The sequence below is a fragment of the Epinephelus moara genome, chromosome 23 (assembly GCF_006386435.1).
Source record: "Epinephelus moara isolate mb chromosome 23, YSFRI_EMoa_1.0, whole genome shotgun sequence".
NCBI classification, from domain to species: domain Eukaryota; kingdom Metazoa; phylum Chordata; class Actinopteri; order Perciformes; family Serranidae; genus Epinephelus; species Epinephelus moara.
Window position 1 is genome coordinate 17,929,963 of NC_065528.1, and position 24,107 is coordinate 17,954,069.

The window sequence follows — 24,107 nt, forward strand, 5'->3', positions numbered from 1 at the left end:
TTGTATACAAATTCATTTCAATTTCAATTTACAATGTTCAAAATTTTCTTCCGTGGGGGGGGGTGGGGGAGGAGGAATGTAATGAGTGAGTGCTAAAACCTGGAAATTAGTTAGCATTTCAGCACTCCTGGTTCCCTCATCTCAAAGTCAACTTTGAAGCCTTTATGTGCCTTTAAAAAGATGGTTGCTAACAAGTGGCTAAATGAGACAACATCACAAGCCGAACTGTGCCCAACACGGCTGTACAGTCTTGTTATGGTGGTGACGCTGAAGTCATGCGACTGTGGTGTAGTATGTTTATAGTCTAACATTAGCTGTTTACTTCTGGTGATTGGATTTACACTTCAAAAATCATAAAAGTGGTGTTCATTTGTGAAGATTATCTGGCTGAACGAAATGTGTAAGAATCATAAACCTCTGTTTGCCACAGAGTTTATTTTCAGCAGTCATCCAAAATCCAATGGAAAAATCCCACTGGCTTCTGACTGAGGAAACACTGATGATAAATAAACGTCATCCCTGCAGCACTCAATAGCCCCGTTTCATATTTATACCGCCCGTGTAAAAGAAAAAGAGTGAGTAAAAGAAATCAGAGGAAGAATAGCTACTGGAAGCAGGTAGATGTAAAGCAATCAGCAGCTAAACGCCCTATCAAAAGAATAGTAACATCTCCACTGGGCCGCCTGCGTCCCTTCAGTATTTAACTTATTATCACAACATTGTTAGTGAAGTGCGGTTGGCCTGTATGCCAATGCGACAGCTAATTGCCAACCGCCAGGACTCAAAGGCAGCCGACCCGAAACTCCGCAGCATTACAGGGAATAGAGTTTGACACTGTTTTGAAGGTCAACTTCTTCTGCATTCAAACCCCAACAGATCCCCAACCCCCCTCCACCCCCCTGGGGTGCCCGGTCCTGCTGAAACGCCTATCACAGGAAACTGGAGAGGCTTATTGTTCTCTCCTCTCCTGTTGACCCTTACCGCCCCATTAAAATCTAGCCTGAAACTCTGCCTGAGGGTCTCCAGCCATCATCGGCACATGCAGCCTCGCCAAAGCATCGCATACTAATGAGAGAAAAGAGGAAGGGGGTTCAGAGCGGTGGTGGGCTCCGGGTTTGCATCTTTAAAGTGTGGGCTGGGATTGGTTACCGGGCAGAATTAATGAGAGGCTCGTGCTTGGTTATTAGTGGGTTGGAAGCAGGAAGAGAGCAGGAGGAGTTGCACTTTGAGCGTAATGAGAGCCGCTGGTCCCGGCCAGGTGATCTCATGTGCAGACTGTTAATGGGAATACACACACACAGATATTTTTGTGCTGACATGCTAAAAGATTATTACCACTATCATGGAGGTTCTGTTTTCAGCTGGTGGTTTGGTTGTTTCTCTGTCAGCAGGATTTCTGAAAATGGGAAAGACTCTTTTCATAGTGTGTTGCTGTATATCTTGTATCACTTAGTATAATTATTAGCTAGTAGTAGCTAGAGATGAGCTGAATCTACTGTGATCCAGCTCTCAGGCCTTTTTTCTGTGTAGCTATAAAGTCCCTCTCTGGGATTTAAAAATCTTAACTTTTATCTTGATTAAAGCCACTAAGTGTAGAATTTGAAATTTGGTTTGGTTTGGTTTTTGCTCTGAAATGCATTGTCAGCTGTGAGACTTTATATACACAGGTGCGTGTGTGCCTTTCCAAACGATGTCCAATTAGTTGAATTTACCACAGGTGGACTCCAATCAAGGTGTAGAAACATGTCAGGGATGATCAAGAGAAATGGGAGGCACCTGAGCTAAATTTCAACTGCAGTAGCAAAGGGTATGAATGCCTATGTCAATGTGATCTTTCAGTTTTTTTCTTGTTTTGGCTTTGCTTTTATTCACTATTAGCATATAAAGTGTGGCTGCCCAGCAAGCATTCAGACATGGAATAACCGTTGTTTGAGCGTCTAATCAAGAGGAACCATTGTGTGTCAAAAATAGTTCAAAAAGGAAAGTTGTGCTGACATCCGTGCCGTTACCTGGCCGTCAGCTGGATGTTTTTAGTTTTAGTATCCTAGCAACTTCACGTGTGATCAGGGACAGCTTGGATAAAGACTTGAACTAAAGACAGTCTGCGTCATAACCGCACAGCAGTTTTTGACATTTGACCGTGACCATTTTTAGCCAGGGACATGCCAATATGCACATTTGAGAAGGTTAAATGACATATTGAAACCTGACATAAAGGGTAATTGCGCTCAAGTACATAAGTAGGAGTTACTGATCTAAGCAGACGTATGGTCTTTAATCAAAGTACTGAATTTCCTTTATCGTAGGACAACTAGAGAGTGACAGGAAAAGAGTGGAGAGAAGAAGACACACAGCAAAGGGCTGTGGGTCGGGTCTAAACCCGGGTCGCTGCGAAGAACTCAGCCTTTGGGGTGCATGCTCCACCCAGCTAGAGGTCATCCCAAAAAATCCATAGTTGATTTTGTTTGTCATTTAAATTTCCACTTATTTGTAATCTCGCCGTTATTAGGCTGTTTTAATAAACCAGCTTCCCCCCTTGTTTGATAAACCATCAGTCAAACCATAAGGTCATAAACAGACTCAGAGGCTTATTCGGATATATACTTTATTTATTCAGCTACAGTGATAGGTGATAACATTCTATTAGAAAAACATAAATCAGTTTTCTATACCCGTGTGTACTTTTCCTCACTCTGACATGACGGCTGCAGAGGTAGTGGAAAGACTGACACAATCTCATAAAAAGCCATATAGTATGGCTGCCCTGATGAGAAAGCACACAGTACGTCTGCTACTGGAAGGACGTTAACGGACTGAGTTCACTGCTGAGACAGACTACAGTACTGACATCCAAACGTGAACACTACTGACCTGAAACGTGTTGATACACAGAAATATCTGCGTCCTATAAACACAGTATTATCAAAGAAAAGAATTCAGAAATATCTAGACTATATCTGGTTAATGTGTTAATCCGGTGAGTGAATTTTAGATGAGTGGCTACACAAGTTGATTATCTACATACAATTAAAGACTGTAAACGTACAATCAGTAGGACACAACTGAGCCTAAATGTCACAGTCTTAGCAACACAATAACATTTTAACTGTGTTCACAAAAAGCTGTTTACAATGGCCAGTGCAGCACAATAAGGCACAGAGATGTTATAGACAGTCCTTAAGCCTTCCAGTAGCAAACCATACAAACGTATACAATCAACACCAACTCATGCTGATCCTTCATAACACATCGATCTCAAAGAGAAAAATAAAAATGGAAGTTTGTTCAAGAGTTTGCAAGATTTAGTGCTGCAGATTAAGTTATAAAACACTTAGTGGAGGCAGAAATGATCCCATTGGCTCAGGGGGCAGAGATTAGCTCGTTTTAAAAATCAGGGTTTTCCCTAATGGAGTTTTGAATGTGAAAATCCTGAATTCAGAATCTAAATAAAAAGTTAATTTCATTTGTGGCAAGACACCACAAATGCTCCATTGACTCTGCCCTGTAATGATAACATCTCTGCCACCTGACTGGAGCCATATGAACGTCTGAAACTCCAATTTGCTGTCAGCTAAACACTGTGTTAGCTGATAACTGCATGTGATCCAGTAGGAAACTAAATGACATCTCTTTCAGTCTCTTTCAAACTTTAAAGGGACAGCTTACCCCAAAACGAGTTGCCGAGTGTTGGAGATATCAGCTGTAGAGATGTCTGCCTTCTCTCCAATATAATGGAACTAGATGGCCAAAGGCTTGTGTTTTTTTGGGGGGGGTAAAATGTCCCTTTAAAGCTTCATATTGCTTCCACACAACAGGAAAAAAGCTATACAGTAGTTAATAAAACAGTTTTCAGCCAGAGCATTTCCTAAAGTGAACACTTAAACACTTCTTTTTTTAAGCAACAACACGTATGCGCACATACAGAAATAATCCACGAGGGGTGAAAGTATTTCATATTCATTTTAATTTAACCTCTGCTAAATTTGGTCTGAAGCAAATCTCAAAATAAACCTTTTTCTAAATCTACTGTACACATTGAAAGAAAGAAACAAAATATTATGAGATGCTATGCAATATAATTGATAAGGCTATCGGTGCATGTCAAATTAAATCGGTCATCTCTATTTGGATTAAATTATACATTTTGTTTTGTTCTTAGAATAAACATTGTGAACCAAAACACATAAAAAACATATTGCTTAAATCTGAACAAATAACGGCAGGTACAGTAAGGAGAATACCATCGAATTTCAGACATGCTGTTCATTATAAGTCATTACCAGCCTCCCTTTTAGCAGAGGACAATGTTAGAGACCTCTAAACATTTTTGGCTTATGTTGTCTTAAATAAAACAATATCTACTTGTGAGCCTTCCTCACAGACTTAATATAGTATCAAGTATATCAACTATCAAGACACAAGAAAGCTATTATAGAAAAGTTATGAAAACACAATTTTGTGTCGTACATCATATTTTTGATTCCTTCCCACCATGTTAATCACCATGGAAAACACTGCTCTAGAGATGCTCAACTTTTTGCTGCATGCCTCCTGAACTACTGCTATTTTTTTTATTGCTCTGTCTACAACCCGCTCTCTGGACACATTGCTTATTACCGATTTAAGTGAAAAACATGGAGTATAATTTACATGGATAGGAAAGCAAGAAAACAAACAAACAAAAGCAAAAAAACCCATTGAAATTCAATGGTATTCCCCTTAGTTCCATCAAACCAGTACAAGGTTTTGTTCTATTTGTATACATATAAATACCAAAAAATACTTATACTAACAATACCCCCACCAAAAAAACCAAAAAAGTACTGATGTACTCACATTACCCATAAAACTGAAACCCTGTTTGAGCATTACAAAAAGTAATGTATGAAAAAATTATTGTGTTCTGTTGAAGTGAGAGCTTGGCTCTCTTTACCTTTTGGTCTAGGTGGTTTGAAACCAGCAGGGGGCAGTGTTATTTGGTAGAAAGTGATTGTACAGCAGTCAATCCCTCACTGAGAGTCATCATGTACAGTGAGCATAGTGGCATCAGATTTCAGTGAATGAAAGTAGTCCCTCTTTCCACTAGTTAGTGCAAGCAGGATAAGTTAACATTCCTAATGAAATTATTCATGTTATTCATTAACTAAAGCTGTGGGGATGGTACAGACATGGCAATATAAAAATACTGTCTAATATGGGCATGAAATGCTGGTGAACTAAGTGCATTGATGGAGAATAAATCTGAATAGCTGAGCTAACAGACCAACTCTTAACACACACAGGTGTTTGTTAAAGCTGCAGTTGGTAACTTTTTGTCATACTCGCTGAAACTGTCACTACAGCCACACATGAGGCGTAATGCTTTTAACTGCATTTGCAAGAATCCACTGTAGCTGAATTAAATGACCAATCAGAGCTGAGGAGTCTGCTGAGTCAATCAATGCTCATTAACTGTAATTACACTATCAAACTAGGCAGCGCCGATCAAATAATGAATCAAGACTCTTACTGCATTTAATATTTCTCACCTAAGGTGTTTTCAGAAACATATTTTAGTGTACTGTTGACACACCAAAATGACGTCAAAGATTAAGTGGCAACGAACGCCAACTGTTATGTCGCCTCATGTCGCCAGTGTTTTGGCCAAACAGTTACACTGGAACACTCCACAAAGACTACGGCAAACTGCCAACCAGCACGTACGTTCTACACCTGCGTTAAGGGGAAATAACTCTGCACACTAGCAGTCGACAGTATTCTGTCTCCGTCATTCAAACGGGAAACAGGAAGACAGACAAGATGGATTCAAGACGCTAGTTACCATATTAGAATCACAACCTAATATTGAAAGAACAACGTATATTTACTGTGCGCTAGCAAACAATAATGCAAACAATTTCAAAACATTTATGCCAAAGAGTTCAATGACTAAAAAATAGTCAAACTTAATGTAACAAGTTAAGTTATTTTTGCTTTCCTTACTTCCTTCTGTTCTCGTGCACTGAGCTGCAAAGCTAATCAGAGTGATTTCACAGACGGGCTCCGCTGTGTCAGATGCCGATTCAACATGCTGAATCAACAGCGGAGAAAAAGCCAAGGGTCGACTAGTGTCAACTGTGCAGGAGGCATTGCAAAAACTAGGGTGACAGACACTCACCCACAGCCTGACACTGGCTGACTGCCTGCCAACTGCCTGTGCGGTGTGTTGGGGGCCCTTACAGCTAAACAGTACACTAAAATACGGTTCTAAATACATTTGAGGCAAGAAATAGGCAATGTAGTAACAGAACCTTGACTCATGTTTGATCAGCTGTGTTAGAGACTTTTAAAGAACATTTTTATAAAAGTTACCAACTAAAACTTTAAGTAACCACAAACTGTCCACATGTTGCTGGAGTTGCAGTCAAAACCGAGATAAGCTCTTCTCAAAATAGAAATATATGTAACACCAAGTCCAGTTCCAAAAGAAAGCTCATAGAGGTCAGGTGCTTTGCTACACTGAGAACAAAAATGTGCAAATCTTTCAAAATTATCTTATTTACAATAAATGGCATAGCAGATATTCTCAACCATGTTCCCCTGATACCCTCAGCATTCATCCAGCCAAACACAACAACAGCTGTTTCCTCCCAGTTTACTATAACCCAGAGGATATCACATTAAGTAGTGTTTGGTTGTAATGAGTCTCAGGTGAAGACACATGGTTGTGGTTGAGCTGGACATCCATTTTCATGATTCTGAACACACATTAGACTATTCAAAGCACAGAAAAAAAGGAACAATAACATGATTTTTTTTTTGTTCATGATTGCTTTGAAAAATAACATTTGTTGGCTTTGTTAGGACATCTGAGACAGGACACCATTTGGTCAGCGTTCGAGACCAAAGCTGATGAAAACTGATCAACAGCACAGCAGGATGACATTTACAAAACACATGGAATGGACAGAATATCGAACAATATTGACATTCACAGCGACAGTTAAATTGTGACATGATATGTTCATCCAGTACATTTGTTTGCACACAATACGATTGAAAATACTGGCATACTTCATAAGCATTCAGTGATTAGTAGCATCAGTGGTGTTTCCTTCAACATGTTAACATACTGGTGTCAATGATAGTGAATTAGTTACAGAACAACAATACATCATCTTATAGCTTTAACATTTATACAGACATGTTAGGAGACAAATGGAAACTGATTTCTTCTGAGTTTTTAAGTTAATCACAGCAAAAAAAAGTGGGTCACATTTAACACAAAGGTTTATCTGCTTTGCCTAATACTATCAAGTATTCACTGTACAACTCCCCTGCAGTCATTGCATTACATTTAAGGCAATGTATCATAGAATGGACTGTCACGCTGACCACAAGAAATACATTTCCCTGTATAGCTGCATTAAATTGTGAGAAATTATATTGCTCATGGGCTCTATGTGAAGAAAAACCACAATTATGCAGATGGTTTTTGGTCATTAATACACTGTTAAGGCCCACAGAGGAAATTACATTCAACCATAATTAAATTCATTTCATTGCAGCGGTTTTATAAAGATGTTTGGGGTGAAGTATGGCCGTTGCTCTTTCAGTGCAACATACTGTATAAGAGTGCAATATGGAACACTGGACGACTTACAGGAAGCGGTTTTATGACTTGATCGAAAGTATTAAAGTGGGACATTTGTGCAGGTTTTACTGCACGACATTACAGTGCTGAGGCGGGCAGCATAATACATGGGCACCAGCGTCGCCAGCTGTGAACACATCTGTTCTTTATTTATGGAAGTGGCAATTTTATGGCACCCGCTTGCCATTTTAAACACAGTGCAATTAGAATTTTGAGTTCTTGCTTGACACATTTCACCAGATGGATCAACTGTTTCCGGTGCACTGGGATTGCTAACGCTGCATTCACACGGCGAGCAACGCAATCAACAAGTCACCAGGAGGTTTTCCTTCCTCCCCCAGAGCTGACCAACCAGGGAAAAACTGCCAAAGTTTTCAGGCTCAACAGCTGTCACCATCAAGGCAGGTTTCAGCTCCTCTTTTGTTCCCTCAAGACTGTTTCAAGGCATCTTTCAGTTGCTAGGTAACAGCATAAGTTTTCGACTTACTCCTCTGGTCGACTACTGCATGTATATGAAACCCTGAACTTCAGCCCTCCTGAACTGAAATGAACACTGGGGGGAATGGTGAAATTAGTTTTCTGACCTTGGTGCTCAGTGGTAGGTTGTTCCCTTCAACAGGGTATTAACTTGAGTCAGAAATAAAAGTCTGCTGCTTCCCTAAAGAAACAAACCAGCTCAAAGGTTGGATTGCAGTGGCCAAACAAAAGAATTGGACGCTGTCGTGAAACTCCAGGGTCTGTAGCACTGATTTCATTACCAATAAGTTTTCGTAGGTTTTTCCCCTCTCCCTCTGTAGACTGTGGGCTAGCAATCGTTAGCTTGAACGCACTTACTTCCTGGTAATGAAATGAGCGCTACAGACCCTGGAATTTCGCAAGTGTCAAATTCTTTCGTTTGACTACTGCAATCCAAACTTTAAGCTGGTTCCCTTCTTTAAGGAAGCAGTAGACCTTAATTTCTGACATCAAGTTCATACTTTCTTAAAGGGAACAACCTATGACTGAGCGGTAGAAAATTGATACTGCCATTTTCCCCATTTTCTGTTCAGGATTGAAGTTCAGGGTTTCATATGTTGTTTTCGTGCTGTAGCGGCTGGACCGGAAGTCCAAGTCTTACTAAAAATGTCTTTTTCTAGCAACAGAGAGATGTTTAGAACATTTGCCTTTCAGTTTTCCGATTGATGTGATAGACTTCTGGAAGAGGCATGGTAAAGACTGATGCTTGGAGAATGGGTTTATTCATCATTATGACTAATAATAATATCCAAAATTGTTTTATCTGTTAATTTTCTATGCCAACAAATTAGCACCTGTGATTGTAGCTCATCTGATCGGTCCAGTTTTTCAAAATGCGCATAATCAAGTTATTCGCAGCATGAATGCATAGGTAGCAATCAAGCGGTACTCAAAACTTAACAGACACTGGCTTTGTTAGCATCAAACCAGTGACCTTTCACTCACAGAAAAGTTTTTCTCACCACAGAGTAATGCGCTCACTGCTTTGGTGCCATGCTATTGATCCAATGGCCCAAAATTGTGAAGCCTCAGTGGTCCAAAAAAATGTCCCATTGGACCAAAAGCCCATTTCTCCAACAGCCTCTTATCCCTAAACCAAACATTCATTGCACCAAAGTCCTGTTTTTCCAAAAACACACACTCTCACTGTTTCCCAGGGACAATTCAGCCATTGATCTCTGTGTTTTTATCGACCCGTCCCTGCTTTTCCAGCAACTTTTGTGCTACCCACTGTTGGTGTTTAAAGCCAAAACATGATCTTTTCCTAACCATAACCAAGTGGTTTTTGTGCCTATACCTAAAACCACGTTAACCACAGCATTGTTGACAAATGTAATGTATCCATGTTTTACAGAAACGTACAATGAGAAAAACAATTTCTGGTGGCTGCGTCTAACTGCAGGGAGTATGTATTTTCTGAGAACCTGGACTTTTGAGCAACGCATGTTTGTTTTTGGGACATCAGGCTGTCAGAGAAATGGACTTTTGGTCCAATGGGACATTTTTTTGACAAACAGGGCTTTGGAATTTTGAGCCATCAGAGTAATGGGCAGCCCCCACTACTTTCTCTTGTTAACTTAACCTTTGCTTGTTTACCAAGACTTCAGTGTGTTATGAAGAGGACAGAGTTAGTTTTGAATATGGATTTAATTTGCTGGTGTTTCTGGAACAGTGGCAACACGCTGATGCTGCATTCACGTCATATCGGAAGACATAGTAGAAGAAGAGAATGACGCTTGTTGCTGCAGCTTGGAATATTTTAATTTGTTGAGACAAATGGAGATAATTCAAATAAACCATTAACAAACGGAAGTAGATAATACTTATCTTCAGCAGCGTTGATTGTCTGCAAATTTAACTTATTTTCTATTTTTTTGCCAACATCTGTGGATTTGCTGCTAATGGTAGTTCTCAGTTGACACCACAATTTAGATGTTCCTCCATATAATATAATCCTACATCCTGATTGCAGCTAGGTGTTTGCTATAGATGTACTTTTCCCCCCAGCTACAGTCTTTTGTTTACAGTAAATCCGATATGAGGTGAACGTGGCAAAAAAAGAAATACAGTTAGTACTACATTGTTTTCCGTGCCATTTTCTGAAATTTTGTCTCCTCATATGCATACAGTATCTTACACTTTTCTCTGTGGTTAATATTTCTGTTATAGTCACAGCTGATGCTCTTTGACAAACAGATACTATGCCTCACAGCCTGCTACAACACAGTTGTTGCTTTGGCAGTTAGTTTTACAGAAGTGTGGAGGACCCCGAATAGAGCCTGTTGGAACACCGAGAGGCACCTCTTGGCTTGGAGCTCAGTTTGATCGTGACAAAGGGTGTTGCAGGGCTGACGCGGAGTTGAGGGTGAGCTATTGGCAGAGCAGAAGGATCTAGATGTTGGTTTCCCGCTGCATAGGTTCCTCACCCTTTTCACTTTTGTCGACCAGCTCCTGCGAAGCCTGGGCTTCCCCATCAGTTTCCTTCTGATCCCGAGCTTGGTCCGGATCTTCCGTCTCAGTCCGTTTGTACATCTCTGCACTCTTGCGCTCACGGTCCAAAAGTCTGTAGTTAATGAAGTTTCCAATGAAGAGCCAAATACTGGCAAAAATGACGACAGCTCCGCAGCAAAAATACATGTACTTGTAGTTTTTTGTGAGATCGACCAGTTTCCCTGCAAGACAGCAAAAGGGTTTTCAGTGTTGAGGTATCTGCACAGTTATATAATCTTAAATTATTGCCAAGTAGAATTGAGATTTACAGTTAGATTTACAGAAAACATGTCTAAATGTCAGCTATTAATTCTACCCATTTGAGTAACCACTTGGTCATACCAAAACTTCAAAATGTTTTTAAAAACACCTTTATTGAATAATTTGTGTGAACATGTCTTCCTGTTAGCATCCAGGCTAACTCATTGTCCCATTAGCTACTGTGTTTTTGTGACAGCCCATCACTAGCTCTCTGGTGTGACCAGGCATTAAGAGAAACTTTGGTATTTTCCAACCTGCACTGTCAATTTATGTCAAATAGAAATGCTTGTTTTTGCCACCTAAACGCTCAGATTGTTATTAGAAGTGTCAAACAACATTATGGAAAGGAACCCACAGAGATAGGAAACTTTTTTCTTACCTTTTCTTGGTCTGTTTGTTATTGTGACCAAGTCTCACAAATGAAAAGTCTAAATCTGAAATCTCACAAGATGCGACTTGTTGCAGGAAAAACAACGGTGGAAATGTTAGTAGAGTTTGTTGTGTTGGCGAAAATAAGCATAGCTCAGTCTTATTTAAAAGATTTTCAACGCCATGGCTGAATATTAAGCTGTTTTCAACAATTTGAAAAAATCTGCCAGATATCATAATGAGACTTCTCCTTGAGCAAGACTTGGTTACACACACAAACAAACAAACTTTATCGGACTCATTTGGCTATTTATAAAACAAAACACACAATATAACTACTCATTCTTATTTCATTTATAACGCTACAACCATTTCATTGTATATTGTATATATTTCAGATTGTCTACTTTACTGTTTTTATTATTTATTTTACTTTATTGTCTACTGTAATATTTTATTTATGTTAATGTCTACTTTAATATTCTATTTTATTCTATTTTATTCTAATGTCTACTTTAATATTTTATTTTATTTTATTTTATTTTAATGTCTACTTTAATATTTATTTTATTTATTTCATTGTCTATTTTAGTATCTTATTTATATCTTCATCTTTATCTCTTGTTTCCATTCATGCTGTATTTCTATTTCTACTTTGCACGGAGCATTGGAACAAAAACAATTTCCCCCCGGGGATTAATAAAGTATTCTGAATCTGAATCTGAAAACTCAAGTGAAAGGTAAGGAAGAAACCTTTCATTTCTTTGTAGTGATCCTTTCCATAATGTTGTCAGACAATCTGAGCCTGTTAGTGGCCAAAACAAGCACCTACAGTAAACATAAATTGAGAATGCACAATTGCCCCAAGTGGTTACATTAAAGCCTGTTTTGTTGCTGCTCTCTCTGCGTCTCTCTTAATACTAGACCACTTTTAAAAACTGTTGTTCCCATGTGTCACTTGGACACAAAACATGGAAAATATAGTGTCTAGGTTAAAAAAAACAACCGAAGTTTCCCTTTAAAAATGTTGTGAATTTAATGGACACTAATAACTATAAAGGCTAAGATCACTTGAAATTGCAGGTAGTAAAAATTGTACGTGTAAGTAAGTGAAATAAGCTCTCAGACAGACAGATCGTACCTGCTAGAGGTGGACCAATGAGGACCGGGCAGCACTCCACAATGGTGGTGAGTCCTACAGCACTGGAGAACCTCTGAGCCCCAACCAGGTCCATCAGTGTTTCAAACAGCACTGAGCTGACCATGCCGAAGGCAAAGCCGAAGAACATTGAATACACCACCAGACCAGTGTAGCCCTCCGCCAGTGGGCAGAGGATGTGGCACACCCCATTGTACAGCACAGCAAAGCTGAAGAAGTACTGGATTTTGGGCCGGATCCACCGTGAGTTGGCGAGTAGCCCCATGGTGGGCCTGGCAACCATGTCGACAAAAGCCAGAATTGAGAGCAGGAAGGCAGCCGAGTACTCATCCACACCTATGTCTTTAGCGTAGGCTGCAAGGAAGACAATAGGTGCGAAGAAACCCAGGAACATGATGACATTACCTGAAAGGTAAATGAGAAAGCCACGATGCTTGAAGAGTGATAAGTCCAGGTACTTGTTGATTGTTTGCCAGGCAGTGTGCTTCTCTTTTGTTGTGGTGGCAACAACGGCTAACTCTTCATCCTTCTTGAGCTTACTGGGTGGTGGTACCAGAGGCCTCATGAGGGAACCAGCCACACAGCAGTTAAGTAGCAGGCCACCCAGGATGAGGAAGCTGCCTCTCCAGCCGAACTGGTTGATGAGGTACTGGTTAAGGGGAGCCAAGGTGCTGAGGAACACTGGACTGCCAGCCATTGCCAGCCCGTTAGCAATGGGTCGTTTTTTATAGAAGTATTTTCCTATCATAGTCAGCGCTGGCTGCAGGTTGAAGGCTAGTCCAAGTCCTATGAAGAAAGATGACAGAGGCACATTAGACTTGTAACAATCATGCTGCAGCTGTTGGTGGACTGTTTTACTCATCTAAATAAGAAAACAGTTTTTAAAATTACATTTGTTAGAAGTAACTAAATACCTCTGAACTTACTGCTGTAAGATCAAGCTAGCAACATTTTTTTTAGCCATGCTAACATTGTACAATAGTTTTATGGCCAGGTATCTGCAAAACTACTGACGTTACCATCAACCTCAGTTGCACTGATGGTTGACACTAATTAGAAACTGTTGAATGCTAAACTAAGATGGTGTAAAAGGTTAACACTACCTGCTAAACATCTGCATGTTAGCATTTCCACTGCAAGCATGTGTCCATGCTAGTGTTAGCATTTAGCTAGCATGGTTATACACACTCTTAGGCTCAATCCCAATACACCCCCTACTCCTACCATTCTGCCAATACCCCTCCATTTTGCACGTTGTAGAGGTGTAATGATTCATTGATTTGGATCGATATATATCGAATCAATGATCAACGATCCAATATAATCAATGCAAAATGAAAATATTGATCCATAACATCATCTTTAGGATAAGCCTTTATTTTGAAATTCTATGTCACTGTCAAACAGCGGCAGTCAAATAATGGCAAGCAGCCAAGAAAATGACGATGAAGATAACGTTATTTACGGTTCATTACACGGTTCAACAGATGAGATAAAATACTCAGGAAACATGACTTATCTACCTAGATGGACATCTTACTCTGCTAACTTTTCAAAACAGCAATATAAGCTGCTCTTTATCAACAATGTTTGGCTAAAAATGTGTGCACATAGGCTAAATTTCAGCTGTGTTGTTCTGGTGGGAGATGCAGTGACTTAAACCAACAGTGCGTAAGAAAAAATATAAATAATACTTGCAACTGTGAAGCTATAACCAGAAGAAAACTCCGCTAGCGGCTAGGCTAATTTATACAATGTAAATTTACTTATGGTTATTTTGGGTGAGGAGCAAAAAACAACTTTTCTTTTTTAAACTTGACAGTTATTATTGAGCTGAATTTTATACTTTTGTTAATGAGCTAGTTGTTTTATGGCTGTTGAGAGAAGTTTGCCTTCAAGATTTTAGGCCAGTTAGCCCTGGCGTTTTAGGAAACAGATGATGGTTTGAGTTAAAATGAAAAGATTTCTTCCAGAAAGATATTTCTGACAGAAAGCTCTGAGGGTTAACTTATCCCATGTGCTGTTTTATGTGTGCTGGTGGAGTCAATTTAAAGCAATTCAAAGCAAACTTTACTGCACTTAAGTGGTTACGATTAATGATCATATGATATCCTCTCTTATCGATCGCAGGCCCCTGAATTGAATCAAATCGAAATCGTATCGTGGCAGACTTTATGATATCTGCAAATAAAGTATCGTTGTCCTAAGAATTGAAATAATATTGCATGGTAATGAAACTGGTGAATGGACCCAATTCTTGTCGGGATAAAGGGGTGGAGTGAAGTGTTAGCTGTGATAGCTGTATGAGAAACAAAAAAACCCTATATTTTCGTTGTTAATAAAAACTTTAAATGTTTCAGTAGCTAACCAGCTAGCAAGCCATATTGTATTTGCTGATTTGTGCAAGACTGTGCCACGTTTTGACATATTTCTATGTCCCATTCTGCTTTGATGGCATATTAAACTCAAAATTTAACCAAAGTCACTGCTGCACTTTTTACTGCCCCTCTAATATCAGTACATACTGACAGGGTAGGAACACAGGTTGCTAACGTGAGCCTACAGAGTACTGATAGTGGCCTGGTAATGAAGCAGTTTCATCTTGTATTTGATTATTTGTTTTATGGCTTGATAGTGTGAAATCAAAGGTGTGAACAAATCCTGAGTGTTCAGGCAACCACAGAAGGGCACTTGTAGCCCACACGAGAAACGCTTGCTGCCGTTTTTTATGCTAGCATTGACAACTACTGTATCAGGGTCCTGAAGGGTTTTCCCATTTTATTGGGGAGGACTTCAACCACTACACCTTGTAACTCTGTTCTGAGGAGTAAGGTGGCACTAAGAAATAAGCGCCCCTTTTCCACCGCAGGAACTTTTATCAGTTACCCAGAATTTTGAAAAACCTTTCCCTCAACACCTTTTCCTCAACCCCAAATTTACCCTGGAAAAAGTATCTAGTCAGAGGGTAGGACTTTTCAGATTACCCGGAATTCTTGAAGGGCTGGGCTGTGTGCTGAAGAACGCTGATCGGTGGAACACACACTTGCAGCGTTCCGCACTTCCTGGTGCGGGCAGCTGCTGCAAGCTTTATTTCATTTCTACAAGCTCCACTTCGTTTCTGTTTTGATTAAGGATGGGTACAGAACCCGGTACTAAATTAGCCTCGGAGCTAAATTATTAAAGACCGTAGTATTGATAAGCGCTAACGGTATCGGTTCTTTTGTGCCGGCGCTGATCTCCTCTACCCACATCTACACACACACCCACGCGACACGGTAACCGATGAACAGCCGAGCAGCCGCGGTGGAAACAAAGTGAAGATAACTCGAAGATAACTCGAGTTGATGGCAGCTACACTTGTTACTGTTAGTGACATTAACCCTGCGTCCACAGTCTCTCATCCACCGACACTAACGTTATGTCTTACACAAGGACAGCATGCTAGTTCAGCTGATAGTGAACTGTTACTAATAAGTTCAAATGACAGCTGTCTGTATGTAGACTAACTTAGTTTGACACTTATCTTAAAATACTTTTAAACTTAGCTGCTGGCTGAGACAAAACAGCCCCAACTCTCTACACCAGCATGTAATCAGCCAAGCTGGCAGAGCCAAATACAGGGCACATGCCTAATCATCTATGTCATCAGGCTAATTTGAATACATTTTCCGGAACTTTGAGGTGTGGTGGAAACACAAACCACACAGATAACCAGGAATTATTCTACCCAGGTAAACAATTTCCTGGTAATAAAGTTCCTGGAAATGTTGGTGGAAAAGGGGCTAAGGGGTAGGAGTAAAAATAAGAAATGGGACTGGGCCTTAGTCTTAACCTGCAGAAACCTGAGGATATTTCTTCTATTATACATTTCCCAATAACAGGTGTTCCTTAAAGGCTTTCTGCACACATCCCTATTTTCAAATGGAATACCATAAAAGCTTCTTTGAGCAGTATTTTTATATTGTTATTGAACTAATTTAGTTCCTGTCATGTAAAAATCACTGAGTGTGAATTATTCAAGAGCTTTGGTGCAGGCCAAGACAGTTATTGGTTTGCGGTGTACGTGTGGTATTGATTATTAGGTGGTAGATTCAATGTAATTTCACTTGGATTTAAATGGGCTGTTTATTGACACTTACACTTTAACTACAACAGATCAAATATTTTGGTCGAGCTGCTACATTTTAACCCCTACCATGAGTAAATTGTAGGGAAGTATATTTAATTATGTCATAACAATGCATGATTAAATGAAGTTAAGAACCAAAATAGATTAAAACAAGCAAAGCAAGAGTTCCTTCCTGCAACAACAGGTATATTTTTAACCTGAAAGAAGCACAGGCTCATCACATTAACTTAAAGTGGATTTAGACGGACTTACCACCGATAACTCCTATGCAGAGGTAAAGCTGCACCACACTGGTGCAGAAGGAAGCTAAGATCATGCCAGTGGCACAGAGGCAGCCACCCATCATGACGATGGGCCTGCAGCCATACGTGTTGACCAGTACACTGCTGATGGGACCTGAAACACATGGAAAACATGAAATTAACCCACACGTCGGATGTTTACAGTAGTGAGGATCACGCAATGTCATTGCATAATGATTTAATCCGGTTAGGGTTGCACGCCAACAGGAGCCCAGCTTCTATTAATAGCAGCAACTGAGCTGTTGCAGTTTTTAAACATGGCACTCCCATTGTCTCGTGCCAAATCAATTAGAGAGAGGTAGCTGCATGACAGAAGGCTTACATATCATTTTCTGTTCTACATAATGTTTTTAAGATACGGATCAGGTACATCAGTCATATCTTTAAGCTACACAGTGTGCAAAGGAGCAGCCTGCATCACAATTCATTTCACTAAAGCAAATGACAAAGCACTTTCTTATATCTGTAATTTGCTGGGTATGTAATGTTTACATACAAGCAGCTGGGATCTCCTTGTCACAGAGAGCCAGCAGAAAAAGTCTTAAATTGGGTTAATTAGGTTGAAACAAGATCCCCAGTTTACCCATATTATCTAAATGATTCAATTAAAAGTGAAACAAAGATCAACCATAACAATTTTAACCAAGCCGCCCCAGTAAAATGTCACAGCCACTTAGTCATTAGTTCGAGGTCCACACAGTTTAATACAGTCAGCATCATACTTGTGTTTGGCCATTTCGTTGAGCTTGTTCACTGTCTCTGTTAAGTAGCTGTCTGTTAGTCACTCACTCTGCAGCAGAAAATGGCACATCAAATTAAAAGCTCTGTGCTGGAAATATACTGTACTGCTAAAAATGTGTTTTTTAACCAACATGTCACGTTCACAAGTCAGTTGCGGTCCATTCAGAATGGGCCATAACCCAGTTTTGTACTGCAAACCACCAGGTGGGAACCACTGTGCTAAATTTGCCCGCGGCTAAGGTAAAACAACCAATCAGAGCTGAGGAGTCTCTAATGCAGCTGGTAATCATGTCAGTCACTGCCCATAAACTGCAGTCAAACTGTCAAACTAGGCAGCGCTGACCAAATATGAATCAATCATCTGTCTTTGAATCACCTATTTATCATCTCAAATGTACATATTTTTGTGTACTGTTTAGCTGTAGTGCTTCGTTTTGGGTCAACTGTTTTCAACATGGTGGTTTAGTGGAGTTTAGTTTACAGATTTCAACAGTGGGTTTATCAAAGTTTGTTGTTGTTGCTGTTGCTGACCGCTGCTGGAAACAAATTTCATGAGTGTGGTGACACTGAACCACGACACTAAAGTTGCTACAAAGATTTGTTAAGCTAACAGGAATGGCAGAGTTAGGTGATAATTCTCTGTGGGTTCATCACTACAACAGACATCTTTTGATCACGTAGTCTCGGGATGCTCCTAACAAGTAATTTTCCTAATGTTTAAAAACATACTATAGAGAATTTTTCAAGGACTCACAGAAGTAATACCTCTCAATTATAAGTTATGACTCAATAGAAGTGTGTGGCAGTGAATTTTTAGCTAACTTTTTTTCTGTGTTTGGGACATTTGTGGGCGTGTACCCCCACAGCGCCGAAAAACAGCGAGGCAAAATGCCCAACAAACTTTCACTGGCAAGGGTGTTCACAGACAGTAACCGACAATCCTGCGTAGTGTACCTTTAAATAGAAGTTTAAACTCTTGTTGTCTCAATGTAAGTAAACACTCAGAAAATAGTCAAAACTGAGCCAGCTTTCAAAACAGCGGCGGCAGGTTGCGTCTGAGATCCTGAGTACAGAGCTGATTTTCTTCCAGATGTAACACTCTGGGTAGCCCAGAACTAAAATGATCAACATTTCCATATTTACCAATGACTGATATTTACGGAAGAAGGGAAAGATATCTATGATTGGTTGCGCCCTGAAAAATAGGTGCTCGGGAATGAGTCCGTGCCACGAAGGTGTGCTATGGCGTTTATAGCTGCCTGCCATGCATCTACATTGGCATATGTACGGCCCCTAATAGTGCATATCCCTAATTTGATCCACTGTTAATATAAAACTATGAATTAATTCAGCTTTAAAATGTTAGTATGACTGGCAGAGAAGATAGTTACAGACATTTGTTGTGAGTTCAGCCCTGCCAGCCTCCGAATACAAGATGAACGGAAAAAGCATTTTGAAATCTGAAATGACTTTCCTCTGCACTAATGAGTCAGCATCTGTATTCCCTGTTATCACTGTAAATGTTCCATCCACTAATGAGGTGACTCATAACTAATTTCAGAAAAGCCAATAAGTTTCCGGAGTGAAGAAGGTTGTTTTTTTCCAGGGACGCTCAATATGTTTTGAATTTCCGAATTATGACTCGGTTCACTGAATTTCTGATTGAAGTCTACATTTTACATTATATTTGTGTTACTTTGTGTTCTGTTGTGTACGTTCTTCCTCTTGAGGTATATGAGAACATTTGATCAGTTTTCTATATCTTGGTACATCACATTTTATGAATAATGCGGCTGCTCAAAGCACTTTTTAGGAATCTGCATCTTATAATTGACGCTGTCTCCTTTCCCTTTGCTGAATTTTAAGCACAGGAGGTGTAAATCGAATAGGGAGAGAAAAGTAATGAAAGATGTATTTTTTTTTTTTTTGAAATAATACTCTCATTACCAGCCAGAAGATGTATCATATTTCTGCCAGGCCCAGTGCAATTTAAAAAGCCACAACGGGCGAAGAGTCATCTGACTTAATTTGCTCTGCATGAATCTTTTTTCGACCTTGAGGAAAGTTCCCCTCATTTGCATCCACAGCAGTGATCAGTATTCTCGGGGGCTCAGCGGGACCCGAATCGGCCGAGATGAGGAAGCCCCTGAGCCTGCACATTACCTCCCTTGAAAAAGGCTTATCATCTTCTGGCCAGACGCGGCGTGGACTTCATTACACAGTGGACAAAACCCCAACTAAATATAACCACCTAGATCCCAAAAGGGAATGACACATATAGAAATGTGTCTAACCGTTTTCTCCACGACCCTTTAATGTGAGCTGCGGCAAAGAGGCTGGTACGGCTCGTGATGATGTGAGGATGCTGGCTATCCGTCACACTTTAAATGGGATAAAGTCGACAGAAATGGAAGCAAACAACTTTTAAAAGCTGTTCTGCTGCAAGAGGACACAGACATGGTGTTCTGAAGTGACTGTGTCTGGCTGCAGACCCATTACACAGACGTTTTACAGGGGACATGATGAAGGGTAAACCAGCCTAACCCCAGTTTATTTCTGTGATAAAAGTTTATCCACAGTTTAAGTTGACATGAGGCTCTGAGGTGAAGTTTAGAGCTGTGTAGCAGTAACCAGCATCACAGTGGATGATGCTAACATGGTAATGTTACCACTGGGGCTGCTTTGAGCAAAGCCTTTATCAGTGGAGCTGCTCAGTGGCCAGCAGATCAGACTGTGGTTGTACTGGATGATGAAAACTGATGCTAAACATAACCGTGAGAGAGAATGAAAACATTATTTCTACACTATCCTAAAAAGATAGAGTCATTCTGATACCGCATAATGTATTAATAAACTTTAACATAGCTTAACACGCAGATAAAATAGCATTTTTTAGGTTGTCAATTCTTCTTGGCCGCTCCAAAACTGTAGCCTACACAATGAGTTGCAATGTGTAGCCACTAGAGGTGGGAATCACCAGAGGATCCACGGTACAATGTTAACACAAAACTTAAAGGGACTCTTACCTTTCTTGCATTTCACACAGCACTTAGAAAAAATTTGAACATCCACAACTCCCGCCTCCCTCCAAAGTCCCATCCCCTTCCTCCATTACGTCCTCATTACGTCTAAGATAGATGTAGTTTTTGGCAAGGTAACGTTAGACACAAGGAAGAGGAGGGCGAGTGTAACGTTACAAATGCAACACCAGAGTTTTAAAACTCAACCGGAGTCAGTGATGACTGATGAGTTTTAGAATAAGGTTACAGTGCTAACGTTAGATAGTAGCGTTAACGTTACTAGTAAGTGGAAACGCACAGGGAAGATAACGTTAATGTTTCAGAGGCTACGCTACAGTAGGCCATTAGCAACTGGATGCTGTGTTGTCATTTATAGCGTTATGAACTCAACTGAACTTCTTTTTTTTAATCATTTTTGCGATGATGTGGCGCGAGCGGTTACGTCAGTCGGAGGCCTCCACGTGGGGAAGACAGACAGGACAGGAGAAAACTCCGACCAATCATTGCATTCGGACCGGAGTTTTCTTAGAACCATATGAGAATAATAATTTTAAGTAAGGTATAATTTTGAGTTTTCATCTCTGGTGGAGTTCACTTACATTTTAGTGTGCCATCAGCTTATTAATAGCATTTTAACCTAAACAAAGAAAAGTGTAAAATTTCCAGAAAGGTAAGTGTCGCTTTAAGTCATGATATAACATTTGTGCGATTTTAAACAAGTTACGGTATGATGAGTATTGCACTAAATATATTGCGATACATTGAAATTTATTACCTTTTTTCAACTCCCCAAAGGAAAACTTTGTCAACATCTACTGTATTTTATCTAATACGATAAAGTTTTCAGCCTCACTTCATCAATGTTTTTTGCAGCAAAAGTATGCTAGGAGAATTACCACCAAAACTGTGGATCGATGGGGAACTATAGGCACTGGAGTAAAATCTTCCACCCCATAATTTATGTTAGAGTGACTACTATTGATACCTGTGCTAATATCCATGTTATCGCTTCGACACGTATGCTAGAATACAATCTGGTTGCCATGGTAAGAGATTAATGTCCAACTGTTAACCACATCCCCATTCTCGTACCCCTTCCCCACCAGAATTAGCCTGTGTAGGCAGATTTTTTAAATACCTGTAAAAAATAGGCGATAGACTCCTTTCTGTCATTGACAGTAGACGAGAATACCCTCTTTTTTATTCCTAGTGTGTCACGTTTGATGTCACGGACAGGCCAGTCTGTCTGTCTGTGTCTGCCAGAGACAGACGGTATTTTGTGGCTGCCCATCTTTGTGTCACGCTGAGAAAGAAGCTAAAATTAGCCCTTCCACCCGGGTTTCTGTATTTCCATCACCTGCAATCAGAGGCAGTCAGAGCTGGAGCGAATAAATACACGTGACTATGGCAGAGTCAGCTGTCCCAAGAATAAATGCTGATCATAACCTTTCCCATGAAATAACAAAAGCCAGATGTTAGTGGGGGGGGTTTCCCAGTTGGGAAAGCAATCTCTCCATTAATTTGGACAATTCACAGAACTCATTGACAATATTTAAATGTCTTTGTTGAAGAAATATGAAAACTGTATCACAGCATGCTCTATTGATTATCTAATCCACAGTAATATGCACAGTAAAAGACTGCTGAGGCTAAGTGCTCAATCAGTTACACATGCAGGAAACCTCATGGTGCTGCTAAAGTAGAAAAGACTTTTCATGTTCATGAAAACGTTCTTCAGGGACTCTCAGGTAGAGCAAAGAGAAAATTGTTAAAGGCTTTTATTTAGTTGGGAATAATGGCTTAAAGCACCAACTGGGTCTTTATCATAGTGGAAATAAAAACAAGTTAATGGCACCTGGCGTATTAGACAAGAATGAAAAATATGTTTTCATAAATGAAAGTATAATTACTTCAATGCTTGAGTGAAACACAAGCTTCTGTTTCAGTTTGCCACCTGACAAACAGGTTTGCTCTATGGTTTATTCGTCACCCTGGCACCTACCTGTGTTCATAGCTGACAGTGAACATTACACGTGTGTTGCCACACTGCCTCGCCCCAAGGTCAAGCCTCTTTCTCTGTGTGTCTGGATTAGCGACACTGATCCAACACAAACACACAGCTTTAACACGTCATCACAGAGCGACGCTCGCTGTGCTGGGAGAGTGAGGGATGGTTGGCTCACAGCTGTCTGATGCAAATCTGTTAAGGATTGCGCCGAAGAGTTGAAACACGCCCAACCCTGTTTTTTTTCCCATGAACAGTCAGTGACACTGAATGAGAGCCGTCTGTGGAGTGTACAGCTTTGAACCACACCTAGTTCCACTTCATTTACAAGCTTACACCTATTACAAAACAAAGGGTCCTCGTTTTCCCCTCTTTCACAATGGCAACGGTACATTACAACTATATTACAATGTCCTGGAAAAGATGTGCAGAGTGATTTGCATGATTGTTCAGGCAACGGACAATGCATATTATCAGGGAGGGTTACATGAGGCCACCTTACTCCAGGACTCCATGATACCTTGTGTGAGTTATAGGTGCGACTCCACACCTCTACCATCTCTGACAGCCATCTCAAAGCATTGGTGGTATTCCTTAGTTATTAGCATAACATTGTGTTACATTTAATGGAGCTGAGCTATAGAGATTGACCAGTTTAGTGGCCGTACATCGTTATCCGTCACTCCGATGGCAGTGGCCGATGTTTCCATTTTGTCACATTACATGTAGTCTCGCTCACCAGACCTTTCTCAAGAAAAGAAAGGTCTGGCTGCGCCAACTCTCACTTTAAGATTGGAGAAAAAAACGCCCCGGCTTTTTTTATTTCTTTCAACCAATCATAATCGTTCTTTGCAGTGACACAGCAACGGTGCGCTTGCAAAAATATTGCCGGGGGGAAACAGGTTTTGGTGTCACACGCCCACAAAAATATTGCCTACAGGACGCAAACCATGGCAGAAAAATGGCTACATCCCCGCAAGATCAAACACCGCAAAAGTTAGTAAAGGACATGTTGAAAACTGCTACACAACCGGAGGTGGTAGGGCGGGACTTCAGCGGGTGGCTCGTTCCGCCCAATGAGAGGCTGATCTATGCAGCGAACTTCCGGCAACTCAGTCTACATTACATGTCATTTTGCTCAGGCTAAAAAGCAGGGCTTGCGAAGGATGGCATCCTGTTGTCCTGGGAACAATAGAGAACATGTATGAGGCGAACAGAGATCTTCCCAGTACGCCTTTGGGATGAGAAAATGTAGTAAACTCACTGTCAGTGCATTGGAGAGCAGTTAGCATTAGCTGTTAGCCGCCTGTGATTGGAACTAACTGCTAACGGAGATTGCACTGTTAAATTATGATGCGTTCAAGCTCTATTCAGTAAGAATTCGCATTGGGTGATAGTAGATTTTAAATGTTATCATGATTTGTTAAAATGCAGTCTTGTACAATGTAGTTTTTGGCTGGAAACCTGAATAAATGCAGAAAT

General features: G+C 40.3%; 1 protein-coding gene across 1 annotated transcript in view; it reads right to left on the reverse strand.

Moving 5' to 3' along the window:
• Window positions 1-2,588: 2,588 nt before the first annotated feature.
• zgc:165507 (uncharacterized protein LOC561188 homolog) overlaps window positions 2,589-24,107 on the reverse strand; it is a 48,126-nt gene continuing 26,607 nt past the window's right edge. Inside the window, exons 3-5 of the mRNA XM_050035912.1 lie at window positions 16,810-16,953; window positions 12,411-13,214; window positions 2,589-10,821 (exon numbers count right to left, since the gene is read on the reverse strand). Of these exons, the coding sequence (XP_049891869.1) occupies window positions 10,541-10,821; window positions 12,411-13,214; window positions 16,810-16,953 (1,229 nt within the window). The 3' untranslated portion in view covers window positions 2,589-10,540. The remainder of the gene's footprint in view (window positions 10,822-12,410; window positions 13,215-16,809; window positions 16,954-24,107) is intronic.